This window comes from Apis mellifera, linkage group LG9, assembly GCF_003254395.2.
Source record: "Apis mellifera strain DH4 linkage group LG9, Amel_HAv3.1, whole genome shotgun sequence".
NCBI lineage: Eukaryota > Metazoa > Arthropoda > Insecta > Hymenoptera > Apidae > Apis > Apis mellifera.
The window spans coordinates 8,156,069-8,173,139 of record NC_037646.1 but is presented as its reverse complement, the minus strand read 5'-3'; the positions used below and the strand labels follow the sequence as shown (position 1 = coordinate 8,173,139).

The 17,071-nt window shown below is 43.2% G+C and overlaps 2 protein-coding genes across 3 annotated transcripts; both read left to right on the top strand.

The window, feature by feature from the left end:
• Positions 1-1,046: 1,046 nt before the first annotated feature.
• LOC100578130 lies at positions 1,047-2,746 on the top strand. 2 transcript variants are annotated; one of them, XM_016914188.2, is made up of 4 exons: positions 1,047-1,683; positions 1,927-2,139; positions 2,193-2,303; positions 2,391-2,746. In XM_016914188.2, exons 1-4 carry the CDS (start codon positions 1,507-1,509, stop codon positions 2,517-2,519), a joined length of 630 nt encoding a protein of 209 aa, XP_016769677.1. In that variant the 5' UTR covers positions 1,047-1,506; the 3' UTR covers positions 2,520-2,746. The 2 variants fall into 2 exon arrangements, with proteins under 2 accessions (XP_016769677.1, XP_003249967.1); XM_003249919.4 differs by having other exon boundaries at positions 1,075-1,683; positions 1,927-2,129.
• Positions 2,747-4,289: 1,543 nt separating this feature from the next.
• Positions 4,290-16,774, top strand: LOC100578091. The gene is made up of 5 exons (XM_006561758.3): positions 4,290-4,408; positions 10,942-11,093; positions 11,286-11,614; positions 14,204-14,314; positions 14,787-16,774. Exons 2-5 carry the CDS (start codon positions 10,953-10,955, stop codon positions 15,019-15,021), a joined length of 816 nt encoding a protein of 271 aa, XP_006561821.2. The 5' UTR covers positions 4,290-4,408; positions 10,942-10,952; the 3' UTR covers positions 15,022-16,774.
• Positions 16,775-17,071: the final 297 nt, after the last annotated feature.

The window sequence follows — 17,071 nt, the reverse complement described above, 5'->3', positions numbered from 1 at the left end:
ATCTAACCATTTATGGATTAATTCTATATTTTATATTAGATCAATATAACATTGTTTATATATTTCATTATATATTTCAGGGAGATAAGTAATAATAATATTCCTTTAATTTAGCCGGCAATTTATTTCAATCTTCGATTCTTCTCACGACGCATTTTCCATATTATACAATAATTTTCATAAGTTTCATCGTTTCTCATTTTCACGTTGAATTCCAGAATCACCGTTCTGACAGATTCGATTTACAGGATTCTCTCTGCGGGCATCGCAGACCCAGTCGAAATCCTAAATTTCATGAAAACTTTGAAAGCACGCCTCCGCGACGACGAGTTTCGTTGCCTCGCGATAAGATAATTTCTAACTTCGGGGGTGAACCCCTTTTTGCTTTTCCTTTTTTTCCTTTTTTTTTTTTATCCCGTCGCGGGGAGTCCCTCGACGAGTGATTTATCCGACGTCCGAGACGAGCCGATTTTGCCGGCGCCCGGTCCACCGCCCGATGGCCCCTAATTAAACGGGTCGCTGCATTTTAAACGAGCGCGGGGAATCCCCGAAATTACAGCCGGCCAATACTTTCACGAATAAATGAATCCCCGATGCCTGGGATTTCGCCTGGCCGCCGTCTTTCCCACCGAAAAAAAAAAAAAAAGAAAAAAAAAAAAGGTCAGTAATTATGAGCGAACGTTTTGCGTTACGTTAATTACCTGCCTATTTTCCATTCATCAACCCTCCCTCTCCCTCCTCCTCCTCCTCCTCCTCTCCGCGTATACACGCGTTCATTGTTTACCCCTCGCTCGGGATAATTTCTGTAATTATAAGGGCAAAAAATAGAAGAGCGACGCGTTGCGCAATTCAACGATAGAGTCATTTCGTTCCTCGAGACGAGACTATTAATATTAATTAAATAACGACGATGGGACGGAAAAATGCAGGAATATTCGAAATTGGAAATTCTCTCTCTCTCTCTTTCTGTCCATTTTTCAATCGTCGACTCGACTCGAAGATTCTCATTCACCAAAATTCCCTTTGACATTATCTCTGTCGAAAAATTTGACATTATTTCTGTCGAATCTCGTATGAGTATCGTTATACATCCGAATGTGAAATTTTATCATCGATGCAAAAGTATCATATCAATTAATCCTCCATCGAAAATCTTTCGATCTGTTTTCTCTACCGAATCATTCGAATCGGTTTTTCTACCCAAGATTCAACCAAGAGGAGATCCCAAAGAGGATTCGTTACGTAACGAGAGAGAGAGAGAGAGAGAGAAAGACAGGCGATAACACGAAGCGATAACACAAAGTTCAAACACGCGAGAAGGCGTGCTTGTATCCACCGTGGCCGCGGAGTGGAGGAGCAAAACCCGTGCCGCGGCCCCTTCAACCGCGAATAATGCTGCCGTCCTTCCAGAAAAACTCGCTCCTCGACCCGCTTCTCCCAGGAGAGGACTGAGCGGTGGTCGTTGGCCACCGCGAAACGGCTGATTTCAGCTGGTAATTCCGAGAAATGAGGGGCTTGTGGCCGGTGATGCTGATTCTGGCAAGGATCCTCGAGCCGCTCCTCGGGGACGACGGGTGTCACCGTAACGACACCGACCACGCCATCCCTTGTCAAAGATCGCGGGAGGAGTTGGTGCTGTCCAGGCGGAGGCGTCTCGCTTTTCCACAGGGCAGCACGTTCGTGGTAAGTATCGGCAGTTTGGTTTCGAGTGGCGCAGCGTTCTCGGAAAAGTGCGTTCTCGGCAGAATACGCGAATCGAGGGAACAGTGTGACCACTGATTCGAGGATAATCGCGATCGGAGCAACGGTATTTTTCTTTTCTTCTCTCGTGTTTTATCTTCGAGGAGAATCCATTCTTCGGCTCGATTCGATTCGTGTAATAAATTGGCAAGGAATTTTGAGATTTTATTTTTTTTCTTTTCGCAGGTAACGGCGTCCATCTTGCAACCGATTCCCGTTAAATTGCCCAGTAATTGGAATCTGGTGTTCGAGTTCGACGTGATCTGGCCTATACCGACCACAGAGGATTACAAGAGGAAGAAGTACAAGAAGTACAAGAGGAGACAGTGGATGGTGAAACGACGCCATCGGCGAGAGTTGTACGCCACGTTTGAGACGGCGTTGAACAGGTATAAACAGGTATGTCAGCGTATTTTCACATTCCTTTCTCTGAAGGGAAACTTGCCTTTCAGCCAAAACTTGCCGGGAAGAGAGTGCACGTTGAGAACGATCTGCGAGGCGAGAACTTTGTTGAGTCCACCTGGCGATTCCTTCGTGGAGGATGCCCTTCGATTGATATTAAGGTACGATATTTGCTGCGAAGTTTCATCGAATCTCCCTATTTATCTCTTTCTTCCTTCTTCTCTCTTTCTTTCTTTTTTTTTTTTTAGCAACGTCGACAACGTGAGACGAGTCGATTCCTACGATGTCGCTTACAGAACCGAGACGCCGTGCGAAGTTGCTTACCCATGCCCCGTTTCTCTCTTAAAGCTGCTACTATCTCATTTGTACCATTCTAACGATCTAGGTTGAGAATAAAGAGTTTTCTTGTCGATAAAGGATTCGTGTTAAAATCGGATGATTCGATGATTCGAGTGACAAGAGTGAGAGTGTGACTAGTCGTTCGAAGTTTACTTGTATATATTTTAATAAATCTAATCCTAATCGTTATTCGAAGCGAAATGCATTACATGAAGAAATGATTCGAAATGAATTTCGAGAGAATTCATGGACGAAACAATAAAACGTGGCAAAAAAATCGTCTCCCTTTCTTCTTCGAAAGTTGAATTAAGGAAACCGAGCCGAGAAAAAAGGAAATTTCGAAATACAAAAATACGGAAATCTCTCGTCGAGTATTTCATATAATAATAAAACGTGACTTTCTTCTCCCTCTCCTCTCCTCCGGAAGAAATTACGAAAGCAAGGAAGGCATTCATTCAATCTCCCGGAAATTCTATCCCGTGGCGAATAAACTTTACCGCCGGGTTCGTGCAAGTTTTCAAAATTCTCGTCAAAAGTAATCGCGATTCCATGTTCGGCTTCGATATTAAGAAGAGAACCGTCGGTATCGATTGTCCACGGGTTGTGCACGTCTCCCGTTTAATAAACCGATCCCGCAACCACGCGATCCAATCCTCGTCCAATCGTTCCTTCACCACCCTCTTCTCCCTTTTTCCTTTCGAAATTCGGTGGACAAGGGGCGAGCGCTAATTTTTCCTCCTTAAAGAGCTTCTTCTCGCGCAACTGGCTCGGAAACTTGGAAACGAGTCCCGACGGGCGTATTTCCACCGCTACGCGACCCAATTTTCCACTCTTGTCGAGGGGAAACCGTTCGAGACATTTCCTTCCCCTTTTCTTTTCAAGAACAGTTATCTTTTTTCTTTTTTGGTCTCTTCTGGAACTAACTGGAAATCAAAACACTGTGTGTCGAATTAGCCTGTACGTGGTAATCGAAGTACTCTCGAGCCGCGTTTGTTTGAAGTCGCGTTCGTTACGGATGGACGTGTAAAGTCGAGCAAATTATCGTTTCGATCGAATTATCGCGTTGAAAATATGTATGTATATACGGTACTTTTCGCGATGTTCGTTAAATTCGTTTTCATATTCGCGCTCAAACTTTCCTCCTCCTCTCTTCCATGCACGCGGCAAGTTGGGAAAGTTGGAAAGTTGGGGAGAAGGGAGTTCTTTATATCGGATGTAATCGGCACATGGGGCCAATGAAAAAGGTATCGAAGGAACTTTTTTCGAAAAAATTCCCTTTCCATTCTTTTTACGAGGAAAAAGAGTCCCCTCTGAAAAGGGACGTTTCTCGTCCGCAACTTTGAATTTCAATGTCGTTGTAACGAGAGGACAACACTTGTTAATTCTCCACTTGTGGTGGATAGTGAAAAAATTGTTCGCTCACTTTTGTAACTAAAATATTTGTCAAAATTATCCAATTACCTTTCCACCTTCTCTTCGATTCATCGTCTCTCGATAAACTCGTTAAACGCCCTCCTCCTCCTTCTCGAGAACCCATAAGTGAACGTTGGTCCACGAATTTCCGCGAATTCGTGTTATTGAATCGATCCAAATTTTCTCGTCCAACCGCGAAAATCCGCATCGATGAGATCACCTTCCGCCCGAGATCTTCTTCTTTCGAAGCTGAAATTTAAAATTCCGATCGTGCCACGCGAGACGCAAAATGTCAACTTAGGCGGCCTCGATAGCGGTGGCGGTGATTAGCACGTGCAATCCGTTCACGGTAGTCGTTAATTGTTGGGCAAACGAAAGGGGGACGCTGCTAACAAACTTGACAATGGCCTTCTGGCTATGCTCTCGAAATGCAGCAAATAACGGCCGTTTGACACCGGCCCCGGTGTTATTCGTCGGGAAGACGTCAGCGGAGGATCGTCGGTGGGTGGTATCGGTGAGTGGTAAACTAATTTTACGTACAGAGATTCCGTACAAGAGTTCTGCAACCAGTTTCCCTTTTTGCCTTCTCTTCAATTTGAATTTGATATACGCGCGGAATTTTCTCTCAGTGGAACAAGCGAGAATCAACGAGAACTTTTCTTCAGTTTCGTATATACGAGAGGATGCTTTTATATTTTTCTTCTTCTTTTTTTTTTTTCAGTACACAGTGAAAAATTCCAGAAGAAATTTCGAATACGCGCGTTACTCGAATCTTTTATATATATATATATATATACGTTATAACAATTCGCGTTTTTCATCGTGATTTCTTTCTCGCTTCTTGAACAGATCTTGAAACGTATCCTTCGGAAGAATAAGAAATTTATACGCATACGTGGACGGATTACTCCTCCTTTCGAATCTTGCTTCAAAATTAACCTTTTAGATTAAAGCCGATGAAAAGTTCGGTAAAAAGCGATACTTCAAAAATTCCATTTCCACATTCTTCCACTAACAATTCCAGGACTTGCCGCCCGAAATTTTTTTTCGAGATCGAGTCTCGTCCCTTCCTCCCACTTCTCGATTCTCGATTGTTTCACGGTCGCCGTTAAATTAAATTCGACGAAGAACGGGAAGACGATCCTCGACGATATCTCGTATTTTATTTCTCGGCCGATCCTTGACGGCCCTTGTCGAGAAAGAGAAAAAAGAAAACGGGAGAGGAGGGGAAGGTCGGGGCGGTTATGCCGGGGTAATACGGTTGCCCGATAAGTGAGATCACGTCGTTGCCATCGTTCATGCCGAAACACTGCTGCTGCTGCTACTCCTCCTCCCCTCCTCTTCTCCTTCCGTGTTTTCCAGTTATCGGCCACCGTCACCTATCGATCATTTTCGACCCACCCGACCCACGCCGCCCTTCCACGCCGGGCTAACAATTTCCTGTTTCCTAAAGAGTTTACCGAACTGAGTTACAAGATACTTCCACGGGGAGGAAGGATCGATCTTCCCTTGGTGGGAGGGGGAAGGGAAGAGGATTCATCCCCCTCCGCTTCGTCTCCCTCCTTTTTATTTCTTTTTTCTTTTCTTTATTTTTCCATTAACCGGAGAAGAGAAGAGATTTTTTTTTTCGCACGATCGTTCGTTTATCAACCGGGACGATTCCTTCGATATTGAGAGAGGGGGAGAGAGGGGGAAGGAGAAATATTATACACGCGCAGCGAGAGCTTTTAGCTATTTATAGCTGTCACTGATGTACCCGCCGCCGTAGTTAGATCTAAAAGCGCGAGGCTTTAGGTTTAAGATCGCGCGTATTTCTTCAATCGATAAAGTGATGGTAGATTGAATATAGTTTGTCAAATAAGAAACAAAGGAAGAAGATAAGAATTATTTCCTTTCTTTTTTTTTTTTTCTTAAGAGCTGCATCCCCTTTTCGAAAAGGATCTACGTGTTCTAAGTGTTATAGAGTTACATTAGAGAAGAAAGAGTCAATCGTTAGAAAGATCTCTAAAAAGATACGTAATCGTGAAGATATGCGCAGATATGCGCAATAAATTTTTCGAATTGGTATGAAACAAGGACGACGAGATCGATCATATGAAATCGTAGAATCGGAGAGGAAAAAAACTCGTCGAAAAGCTCTTTTTCCTTTTAGTTCGAAATTCCTTCTCTCTCTCTCTTTCTCTCTCTCTAATTGGTCAACGGAGATTCGAACACGAGGACGATCGGATGATTCGATGCGCGCGCTGTGACGCTATCCTCTTCACTGTCACGGATTGATTTATAGCAGGAATTCGATTTAGAAGTTTACTTGTTAGTTGCTTCCTTAAAGGTGGATCAAGGAAAATTCCGTTTCATTCTCTGCGCGGTATCGCACAACGCAGCGATCGATCATCGATCGACGCGAAAAATATATCGAGGAAATTTATCTTCTAGTCGGAAGCCGACATGTTGGAACGAGGGAAACATTCGAAATTCGCGGGACAAAAGCATCCATCTGCCTCGAAAATCATCCGGTTTCGCGGGAGTCGTTTATTGCATCGCTTAGCGACATTTCGGTGGCGCTCGTTTTTCTTTCGACCTCGTTTTTGACGGATCGCAGCGACGATTCACGAAATTGTTTCTCTTCCTTGAAATATGGCCGCGTCCAAATTGTGAAATGCTGTGACGATCGATATCAGTACGTGCGTTTATGTGTGTGCATTCAAACCGAAGATAAGTTTCTCGGAAGATAACTCGGAATCAAGTTAAAAGTTGTCGATCGAATTTTCCAAATTTCCTCGATTTCTCGTTTGAACCGCTGATGATCCCGAGAACGAGACGAAGTTCCATATTTTCTCCCTCGATCGAGTCGAGCATGGATAATCGAATAGAAAATGTTTTTAAAATCCGTTTCAACGACCGCACGCGATTCGTTTCGAATCGTTTTGTTGAATTCGTTTCAACGAATGCGACGACTTTGAAAAGGAATTTGATTTTCATTAAAAAAAAAAAAAAAAAATCATTCGAATTTTATCCGAAACAATTTTTTCGGCAAAAACTGTTGCGAGAGTAAACAAAGCGATTCCGCGATTCCCCTCCCCCGCCCCCCGTTGTACATTTGACAGGAGGATAGGAGAAGAGGACGAAATGAAATAACGATTTTTAGAGAAATCAAAACATTGGGCGTGAAGTGAGAATAAAATCGAATGTTCGAACGGCCGAAATCTAGCCGAATTGTTGATAATCCGTTGAGTAAATCTGTCGATAACGAGAATAATCTGTCGAGCAATCTGCTTGCGACCGCCTGTTAACCAACGTAACGAGCCGTTAAAATAAAGTGAGCGTCAACAAGCGTTTCAAAAAAAAAAAAAAAAATACTCTACTCATTGTCTCGTGCGGAATATATATATACGCGTGACGATATCGATCACCTACTTCTCTCTTAATTAAAATCGAAATATCATGAAACGAGACCGATCCGTACAGGATTTTCGAAGCCTATTCGAAATCGTCAATATTTGTACACCCTTTTCCCCCCTCCCCTGATCGAGGGGAGGAAACATTTTTCCAACCAGGATGGAATCGCGTGTGCACTATTCAGATGGTACGCAAAGTTACACGGAGGGCAAATCGAACGAACGAACGAACGAACGAACGAACGAGGGTAGAGAAAGTAGTTGAGAAATTTCAATCGTTTGTGTTGACTCGCCTAATAGATTCCCGGGGAAACGGGCAAACGGGGGCGGTGTTCTGATTCGATCAGACTTTCATTCGATTCGATTCGATGCTGTCTCTCTCTCTCTCTCTCTCTTCCCCCCCTCCAAATTTAAATCGCACATATGATTGGATCTCGTTGTTTAAGTTATCGAACGTTACCCTCCCGCCGATACCCTCCGTTATCGTCTCTTTATCGCAGATTTTTCTCACCCCAACCTCGTTTTCTTTAAAAAAGAAAAAAAGAAGAAGAAAGAGAAGTCGCCTTTAATCTCGCGGAAAAAGTGTTGGCGGGTTTCGATTTTTGTACGAGAGAGAGAGAGAGAGAGAGATTCGAGAAATTCGTTATCGCGAGAAAAGGCGAGGCAAGGCTTTGCAATTAAGCGATCGCGATCACGATTTTCCATCATTTTCGTCTCTCGAAAGAATGGTATGCACGTGTCTCCTTACAAACCGATTCGTCAATTTCCTTTCGTATCATCCCCACCTTTTCGATCATTTTCGAATATACCGGGACGACAGAATCGAATCGAAGCTTTTTCGAGGGACGGGGGTGGCAATTTTCACTTCCCCGATTTGGTTCGAAAACACGTATGGAAAAAATGGACGGGAAAATACAACATTTCCTCCTTGCAATAGAGTGGAAACGTTTCAGCTGCGGTCGTGAAACCATTTTCACTCGGAATGGAGAGGGGATGATGGAAAACTGACGTGTGCCATAATTTTTTTTTTTTTAGACAAGAACAATAGAATTGGAACGATCGAAGCACGGGTTGATGATATAATAATAAAGAATTTAGAATTGTAATACAAGATTAGACTTGCACACCAGATTTCTTTTTCCTTCGAATCGCAGCATGTTTCTCCTTCCTTTTCTTTTTTGCGTTAGAAGCGCGCAAGTTTTATTAGAAATCGATCGATTACGCACGCTCCAATAACAACGGATCAGCTTAGAAAAAAAGAAGGAAGAGGAAAAGGGCGGAGGAAAGGGGAAACGAAAGATTCTGACGAAGAGGCGTCCGACCCGGTTTCGCGCGAGCTTCCACGGGATTCTTCCACGCGAAGTAATCGCGAGAACGCAATCGCGAGCCCCCTCGTTCCCTCCTGATCGTGGAAAATTCACGGAACCGGACGAAAAGCGTCGACGGCTGGCCTACAACTTCCTTCGAGGTATTCGACAATATCCTGTTGACGGCGACAAAGGGGAAATTCCTCGGGGCGGAGACAGAAAGATGGAAAGCTCGAGACGACGAGGGTGTAATCAAAAAGAGGGAGGATGCATAACGCTGGATACGAAAGGGGAATCGCAAATGTGTATTGACGAATAGGTGGTTAGATTCGTTTCGACACTTTTTTCTTAACGAATCAACTTTTTTTTTTTATTTCAAAAAAATATATAAATCCAAAAATTTCGTTCTCAGAGAGCGACGTATACACGCTCGATGCTCGATCAAGATTTCCCGGATCAAATCCCTTTCTGACGAGTCAAATTCAATGTCAGCGTGACAAAGCGACGAGATCCACGAAATCCCCGAATAGCTTCTTTCAAATGTTCTACCGGTAATGGAACAGCGGGGAGAGGAAAATATGGAGCTTTCCGGGTGAAAAAGAACGGTTCCTTATCAAAATTCATGTTAAAAAAGAGAGAGAGAGGGAGATAAGGAGACAGGAATACGGAATGTAGACGGAAGAGGAATTGGTGGTTGGAACGAACGAAGGGGCGAGATACACGAAAGAGAGGAAAGAAGCGAGCGATGCAGCTGCATCTTATGTCATTCGAACGATGGATCGCGAAGGAATGCGTCGATTCGCGAATTAACAGTCGACCTTTCTCTTCCTTTCTCTTCCATCGACGTTGCTCATCGACGTATGCAACTCGATCCAAACTTGAATTTCTTCCTTCCATTTCGGTCTTCCGCCATATTCGAAACGAAACGAAATCAACGGGGCCGCTGATTATCGAAATTGTGCGTGACAAATTATCGAGGAGAGGGGGAGAGGAGAGAGAGAGAAGGAAGGGACAGAGGAAACGCGAAATCTGGCCGGAGGTTTCCATCATCGTCGTGATGGAACCCGCCGGCTTCAGGATGTATCGGACCTATCGATCTTTTCCACTAGGTCGACAATGAATGACCCCGTATCTGAACCACTGCTGGGTCAAACGTGAATTATTATCTTAACGTCTGGTGTTAAATTTGCCCGATGCAATCTGCAGGTATTCGACGGTGTTCTACGGAGGAATCTCGGACGTGAGACGCGTCACAAGGAACGTAGATTCGAGTGTCGGGAAATTACACGCATTTTTTATGCAGGAAGCTTTTCCTCGAGAGCGAAATAAATTAAGAATCTCTAAATAGATCGTTTGATAGAGGCGAAAAAAAAAAAAAGAAAAATTCTCTTTCGAATCGAATTCCATTGTTGCCGCATTAACGCGCAGTTTAATCAAGTCGTTGGATTGATTTTGTTCGAGTCGCAATCGAATCAATCTTCGATCCCTCTTCTCACACAAAAGCGGTACAATTTCGCGATTTAAAACGGCGAGCATTATCAACAACGCGCCTCTTTTTCTCGTGTCCGCCAAACTCTTTGAACGGTTATTATAGAGAGATTTCATAAAAATTGGAAAAGAGTTGTTCCAATTCCTTTACGATCCGTCGCAGCGGAAGTTCTCGCGGTTGTCGGCAGGGAACGAAATGGAATAGCTCGTGAAGAAAAAAAAAAAAAAAAAAGAACGTAAGGAAAATTGCCTTGTTTCGCCTGTTCGGATTAATGAGATGTCTTTCTTCGACGAAGAAAAACGAAGAAAAGCGCTTTGCAATCTGATTTCTTTCTTCTTTCTTTCTTTCTTTTTTTTTTTTTTTCGAAAGCCAAAGCAAAGAGTCGCCGATGGTTTATTTCATTCCTCGCGAATAACCTGACTGACGTGGATGGTCGCTGGTGGATGGAGGAGGGCCGCTTTATTACAGTTCCATTACTCATCTCGTAATTAGAACAGCAGCATGAGACGAGGACAAATGAAGCTGAACGGCTTCTCCGTTCTTTCTCCGCCTTCATCCGCGTTCTCCGTGGGTCGATCTAGTTGTTCGAAAACAGTGAGAAATGGCCACGACACGGAGGGATTCGTTTCCAACTGGGAATCCTTATTGGAATTGATTTAACACACCGATACTTTGGCCGATGTTGCGGTTCCCGTTTACTTATTTTCTTGAACGTTAATAGAATTCCGTCCATGGACGGATGGATGGGCGGTCGTGCAGTGACGCCATCTGGATCATCCTGCTTCGAGGAATATTTCGAGGAATTTTTTGGAAACGATTAACTTTTCACTTCTCTTATTTCTCTTTCTCTTTTCAGGAATCTCGACCATGAATCGAAATGAAGCGTGTTGCTTCCTACTTTTGATTCTCTGCATTCTGCTGAGCGATTATCGAGTCAATTCCGACAGCGACGCTCGTTTGTCCAGGAGAAGGAGATACGTTGTCTTTCCCGAGGGTTCAACTTTCTCCGTAAGTTCAACTCTCTCTATTCTATTATAAATCTTACTCTAATCTTAATCACGTAACGAAAATAATATAAGTCACGATACATTGTTCTTTAATTACTTTTGAACGAAACACTTTCTCTCGTCTCTGTCTCGCTGACATTTCACTTTCACTTACACAAATTGCCTCTCCCTCATAAATATATAATTGTTACAGGTCGCTCTTTGCGTGACGGTGCACACTGTGACACCTGACAACATCTTCACGGAGGGCATCAATTGGGGCATCTCTTACGACCTGCCTAACGAAAGCAAACCTGCCCTCGAACCATTCTTGCAATTGAGACACGACCAAGTGAAACCGGTGAAGAAATACGGGAGCCAATACGCGACGAGCGACAAGAACGTGGTCAAGTATTCGGGATGGAACAGTGACAAATATTACGTGAAACCAGGGAAGGGCAAGTATCGCAAGCCTGACTACTATTACCTTCAGCGCAGACATCGACGGGAACTTTACAGCAAACTGGAGACCATTATGAATGCGTAAGTCGTCGAGAGAAATTTTTTCCTATCCTCCTGTAGATTAAGAAAAGAAGCAGGGAGAGATCGTTGGGAACGAAAATCTGGCTGGCGATCTGTGCGTGGGTAGACGGATCGAAGAGATATTTAATGATGCAAAAAAGAAGAAGAAGAAGAAGAAGAAAAGGAAAGGAAGGGGATTTTCTCGTAGGAGCAAAATGGCGAGTCTGATCTGAGAATTTAAGGCATCTATTGTTCTTTTGTTACATATCGCCGTTTTTTACGACCGTGATCCTTCGTTATCAACGGTCGATAAAAAAGGGAAGAGGAATAAAGCGAGCGGAAATGAATAATAATACGTTGGGTAAAAAAAAAATTAACCAAACTCCCTCTCGAACCGGCTTCGATAAAATGTTCCCTGGGAGGGAGACGTATCCATTTTGGCGGCGTAAAAGCCGCATCTCCTCCCATTTGAAAATCATAGGGACGAATAAATTTGCACAAAGTGCGCCAGCCTCGAGTGGCAGCCTCGATAATAAAACGTAACGGCGGCTTTAGTAGTCTGGACGTGATCGAGGGAACGTCGTCGGCCTTTATGGAGAGCCGTCTGCGAGTTTTTTTCCGTGTCATCTGCGGTGATGTATTTCGGCCGAGTTAGTGTAAAACGTCAATGTATCGTGACGATGGTGATCAACGGACAAGGGAGAGGGAGGATTCGATGGAAGACGATGGTCGCATAAGCTTGTGGAAAAACCGAATATCGATCCTGTCCTCCTCGCTCGATTCTTATTCTTTCGTATTCTTCTCCAATTGTTTTCGTGCTTTCTACATGATCTCACCACGTGACTCAAAACTTACACTGATTCTTTGCATCTATATATATATATTTGTAAAGTTTCGTTTGATTTTCTTTTCTTTTTTTCGACTTTATCTTATCTTTGTCGCTGATCACATATTGAAAAACCGATCAAACTTGCGTTATTTACGAGACGATCGTAATAAATCTTTCAGAAAGATCGCGTCAGATCGCGTCCGACTTCTTTTATTCTCATTGTTCAATAACCGAGAAAAATAATCAAGTTTTCTCCATTGATGGACGAAGAAATATCTGGCTAAAAAGCGAAGCGTAAAAAAAAGAAGAAACCACCGTACCACCATACCCGTTTGTCGTTAAGCCTGGAACCGGAGAAATGATCCGAGAGGATAATTCAGAAACAAGCTCCAACTACCAACCACCGTTTCCAACAACCAGTTCCAGTCTGGATAAGGCGCCGTCATCCGATCCACCACTACAACCACCCTTAAGCACCTCTAATACCGTCGTCTCTTTCAAAATGACCGTTTCGTTATATGACTACGGTTTCCTCTCTTCAATGCGTAAAATCAATTTTTCGCCATTCGGGGGGACAGACGATTTCCTCTTGTTTGCCCTTTCTTTCATTCGTAATTCCATCCGCTCTAAGAAAATTTGTCAAACGAGTTTTACAACTTCTAACCCCAATGGATATAGATCCGTAATAACGAAATAAAATTACAAATGGACGCGAGTCGTTAAATCGGATGTACATAATTTTGAATATATAATTCGTACGAGTGAATTACCTTAATTCAATTCGAATTCGAGATAACGATAGAGTTGGTCGAGCTAGCCGAGGCGATCGTTGCGCAGGTATGCTTTTCGAGAAACAAAGGATGGCATTCAGAACAGACATTTAGAATCTGGAGAAATTCGTGGAATATCTTGAGAAGGATAAAAGATTTTGGGAAAGGAGAGAAAGGAACGAGATAATCCGAGCTCACAACAATCATTCTGCCAGTAATTTCATTCAGTTTCTTTCTCTATCCAAGATTGCGACTCTCTTCCCTTCGACGAATCTCTCTGAATTAATGGCAGACATTCAATCGAATTGAACCACGATTACGATCTTGTTTCTCCACCCAATCTTTCCTGTTGTCCTGTAAGTATTGCGTATTGTTCGAATAAAGATGTCCGTTAATGAGAGAGAGAACATCTCACGGAAGAAGGGATAAATCCATAAACTTCTTCTCCTTTTTCTCACTCGCTTCTTTTGAACAACTCAGCGCCATCGATTATTCTTCGTTCTTCGTTCTCTCGACGAGGCGAGCCGCGCCGTTAGACGCGTTCCGTAATTTAACCTATTATTTTTTGATATATATCAAGGGGGAGCATAGGTTGCGAGGACTTTCATATTTCAACGCGCGCGATAACTTTCTTTCGAAAGATCGATCGCAGCCGGCTCGGCGGCCACTCAAATCAACAGTGAAATTATTGGGGAGGGGAACGAATTTTTGATAGGCAATCGCCTCAAAGGCAAGTTTAATCTTTCTGGAAAGGGGACCAGATGAGAAAACACCGCCTTTCGCTCGCTTGTAACTGGGAAACACGTTCAACAACGATACATTATGAATTTCCCCTCCTCCTTCCTTCTCGAATAATTCTCGAATAACCATCGCTTTTAATCTTTTCGTCTCGAGCCTCTCCTTCTCTCTCTCTCTCTTTCTCGTGCATCTCGGATATAATATTTTTCTTTCCTCCTTGGAATCTTGGTTTTTCCCCGAGCTCTAATTTTTCCAATTTTCCATTCTTTTCAGGATGAATTTCGACGGTAGAACATGTATCCTTCGCGCCCTCTGCGAGGCCTCGCAACGATTGCTTCCGAAAGGGAACACTCTGGTCGAGGAAATGATGAGGATATCGTTCTCGTAAGGTTCACCGGGGACAGAAAAAGCGGAAAGGAAGAAAAAGGGAAAAAATGGGGGCTCCAGCTGCGCGGATTCCCCATTCTCCACCTTTCTCTCTTCCCTCTTTGAGGGGGCGGGCGGAGGGGAGAGCTCTGATGAGCTTTGGCCGGGGATCGATGGGATTTCGGAATAATCTCGTCTCCTCCCTCGGAAGAAGGAACGGGATCGAGACGAATTTTATTAAGCAAATAAGCTTGAAAAGAGCTCTGCCCCCCTCCCCCTCTTCCCATACGCACATTCACTATTCCAGATCCTTGGGAGGATTCTTTCCTTTCGTGGTGCAAGAAACAGAAACCGAGTCTCTCTCTCTCTCTCTCTCTCTCTCGTAATTCGCGACACCCCCTTTTCCGATTCCTTTTCACAGGCGCAGCTGCACCCCCATCCCCGAAGTGAGACGCGCTACGTTTTCCTCCCCCCTTCCGTGTTGTTGCAGCTTCCCTTTGAAACGGTTGTTCGATCACGAGCCGGAGGAGCATCACGCGTACAGCAGGGCACGGAAAGCGGGGCACGAGGGGCACGACTGCGCCGCCATGTTCGCCGGATGCAGCCTCTCCCTGATCGACATGGCCCTCGGGAAATACGACGCGGCTGAGAGCCCTCCGCTTCCGACCGGGTACACGGACGAATCTTACTCTTACGGGGGCTGGGCCAGGTACAACATGAAATAACCGTGAGATGCCGGATCCCAGAGAGAAGGGTGAATTTCGAAGGGGAGTACAGCGCGGGAAATCGATTAGTTGGTTCGATTTGGAAAGAGAGAAAGAAACAACGATGATCCTTTTTTTCGAAAACCTTCCTGGTTTTCAGCGTGGAGGAAAAGTTTTTTTTCTACGTTGAAATTGATCTTGCGGCCATCGAGCAGCTATATATAACGGAATATCGTTTAAAATCGTCTTCAGTGTTCAAAGATGTTCTTTGGAAATTGTAGAAATTGTTGCACGAGTTGTTTAAACGATTAATATTAATATGTATGGGAAAGGATAGATTATTCTCTTCGAACGTTCCACTGAAAAATGATTAAGAGATTTGGAGAATCTACGTAACAAGCGAATATCTTTCAAGAATAATCGACTATGCCAAGAGATACCCAAAGATATTCTTTAAAAATTTTCAACTTTTCAATACCATAAAACACCTAGAAAATGCAAACAGTCAATATAATATATATATTTCAATATAATAATACATTAAAAAATCTGGATGAACGAAGCAAAAATAATTCGACGATCCATTGATCCAAACTGATTAGGAGATTTAAAAAATCTACGCGTAATAAGCGAATATCTTTCAAGAATCGAGAATAATACCAAGAGATATTCAAAGATATTCTTTAAAAATTTTCAATCTTAATACCATACCTAGAATACCTAGAAAATCCAAACAGTCAATATAATATATATATATATTTCAATATAATAATACATTAAAAAATCTGGATGAACGAAGCAAAAATAATTCGACGATCCATTGATCCAAACTGATTAGGAGATTTAAAAAATCTACGCGTAATAAGCGAATATCTTTCAAGAATCGAGAATAATACCAAGAGATATTCAAAGATATTCTTTAAAAATTTTCAATCTTAATACCATACCTAGAAAATCCAAACAGTCAATATAATATATATATTTCAATATAATAATAAACTTAAAAAATAAAAAATCGGGACGAACGAAAAAAAGATGGTTCGACGATCCATCGATCAACTAACCATCGACGTAAAAAATATTAAATGGAAAGAGAATCGTTGAGGGGATTATTTCCCCCGTAGCGAGAATACGTTCCGGTACGTAAAGTGGTTAGAAGAAAGAAGCTCAGGAGAGGTGATACGGAAAGGTGAAGGTAAAGTCGAAACCAGCCTCGAGAATGGTGATACTCCTCCCTGCAACGTACTGGTAGCGTGCACCGCTACATTTTCGGTAATTGGATGAGCTTACTACCTATCGGTGAAGGAGGAAGGTTAGATGGGGATTGGGGGATGGGGCCATGAAATAAGCGAGTGCACGAGGACGGATAAGAGGATACATCCGGGTTCGTGTTCGGTTCGCCGACTCGAATCGATAATAACGATTCTTTTGTAATATTGTTACGATCCCGGCCCTGCTATAATAGGATTAGATCGGAGGATCGAACACCGTATGAAATCTATTCGAAAACTATTTCGAACGTTCGTAACTACGAACAGCTTTGATGCGCGGTTTTGCACCATCGTCCACGAGCGTGGTCCACGCTTGCCTAGAGATGCAGATCTAGAGATGGGAGAGACGGAGTATCGCGGGATATTAAACCGGAAATGGAAATCGTCAGGCGACACCTGCTTCTTTCGTATATATTTTTCCAATCATTTCATTTGTTATCCGGATCTCGGTACTCGTGTAAATAAAATCTGGACGAACGAATAAATTTGTTGTACGATTTTTCTCGTTAATACGTGTATTTATACATCCCTCCACGGAATCTCCAATTAATCTGTCCCGTTTCTTTTTTTTTTTCGATGAAGAGATTACGATTTTTAATAAGGATAATTCTTGCGATTCGTAATTCGCACCGATTTCGAAAGTATAGTAAACAAATCGTAGTAACGTTTCGATCCACTCGTTTATGTTTCTCCTCTTCTTCATTCCTTTCTTTCTCCTCTTCTTTAGATTCATTCCAGTTCGATTCCTCGCGCGCACGCATCGAGTTTCCGGTTTGGCCTCGCTGTGACGAGGCGACCTC

Bases quoted from the DNA above. Each gene is read 5' to 3' on its own strand.
- LOC100578130 (XM_003249919.4), top strand. From the start codon at position 1,507: ATGAGGGGCTTGTGGCCGGTGATGCTGATTCTGGCAAGGATCCTCGAG. The intron at 1,684-1,926 runs GTAAGTATCGGC...TTCTTTTCGCAG, and splicing joins CACAGGGCAGCACGTTCGTG to GTAACGGCGTCCATCTTGCA. The intron at 2,130-2,192 runs GTATAAACAGGT...CTTGCCTTTCAG, and splicing joins TTTGAGACGGCGTTGAACAG to CCAAAACTTGCCGGGAAGAG.
- LOC100578091 (XM_006561758.3), top strand. From the start codon at position 10,953: ATGAATCGAAATGAAGCGTGTTGCTTCCTACTTTTGATTCTCTGCATT. The intron at 11,615-14,203 runs GTAAGTCGTCGA...CATTCTTTTCAG, and splicing joins CTGGAGACCATTATGAATGC to GATGAATTTCGACGGTAGAA. The intron at 14,315-14,786 runs GTAAGGTTCACC...GTGTTGTTGCAG, and splicing joins ATGATGAGGATATCGTTCTC to CTTCCCTTTGAAACGGTTGT.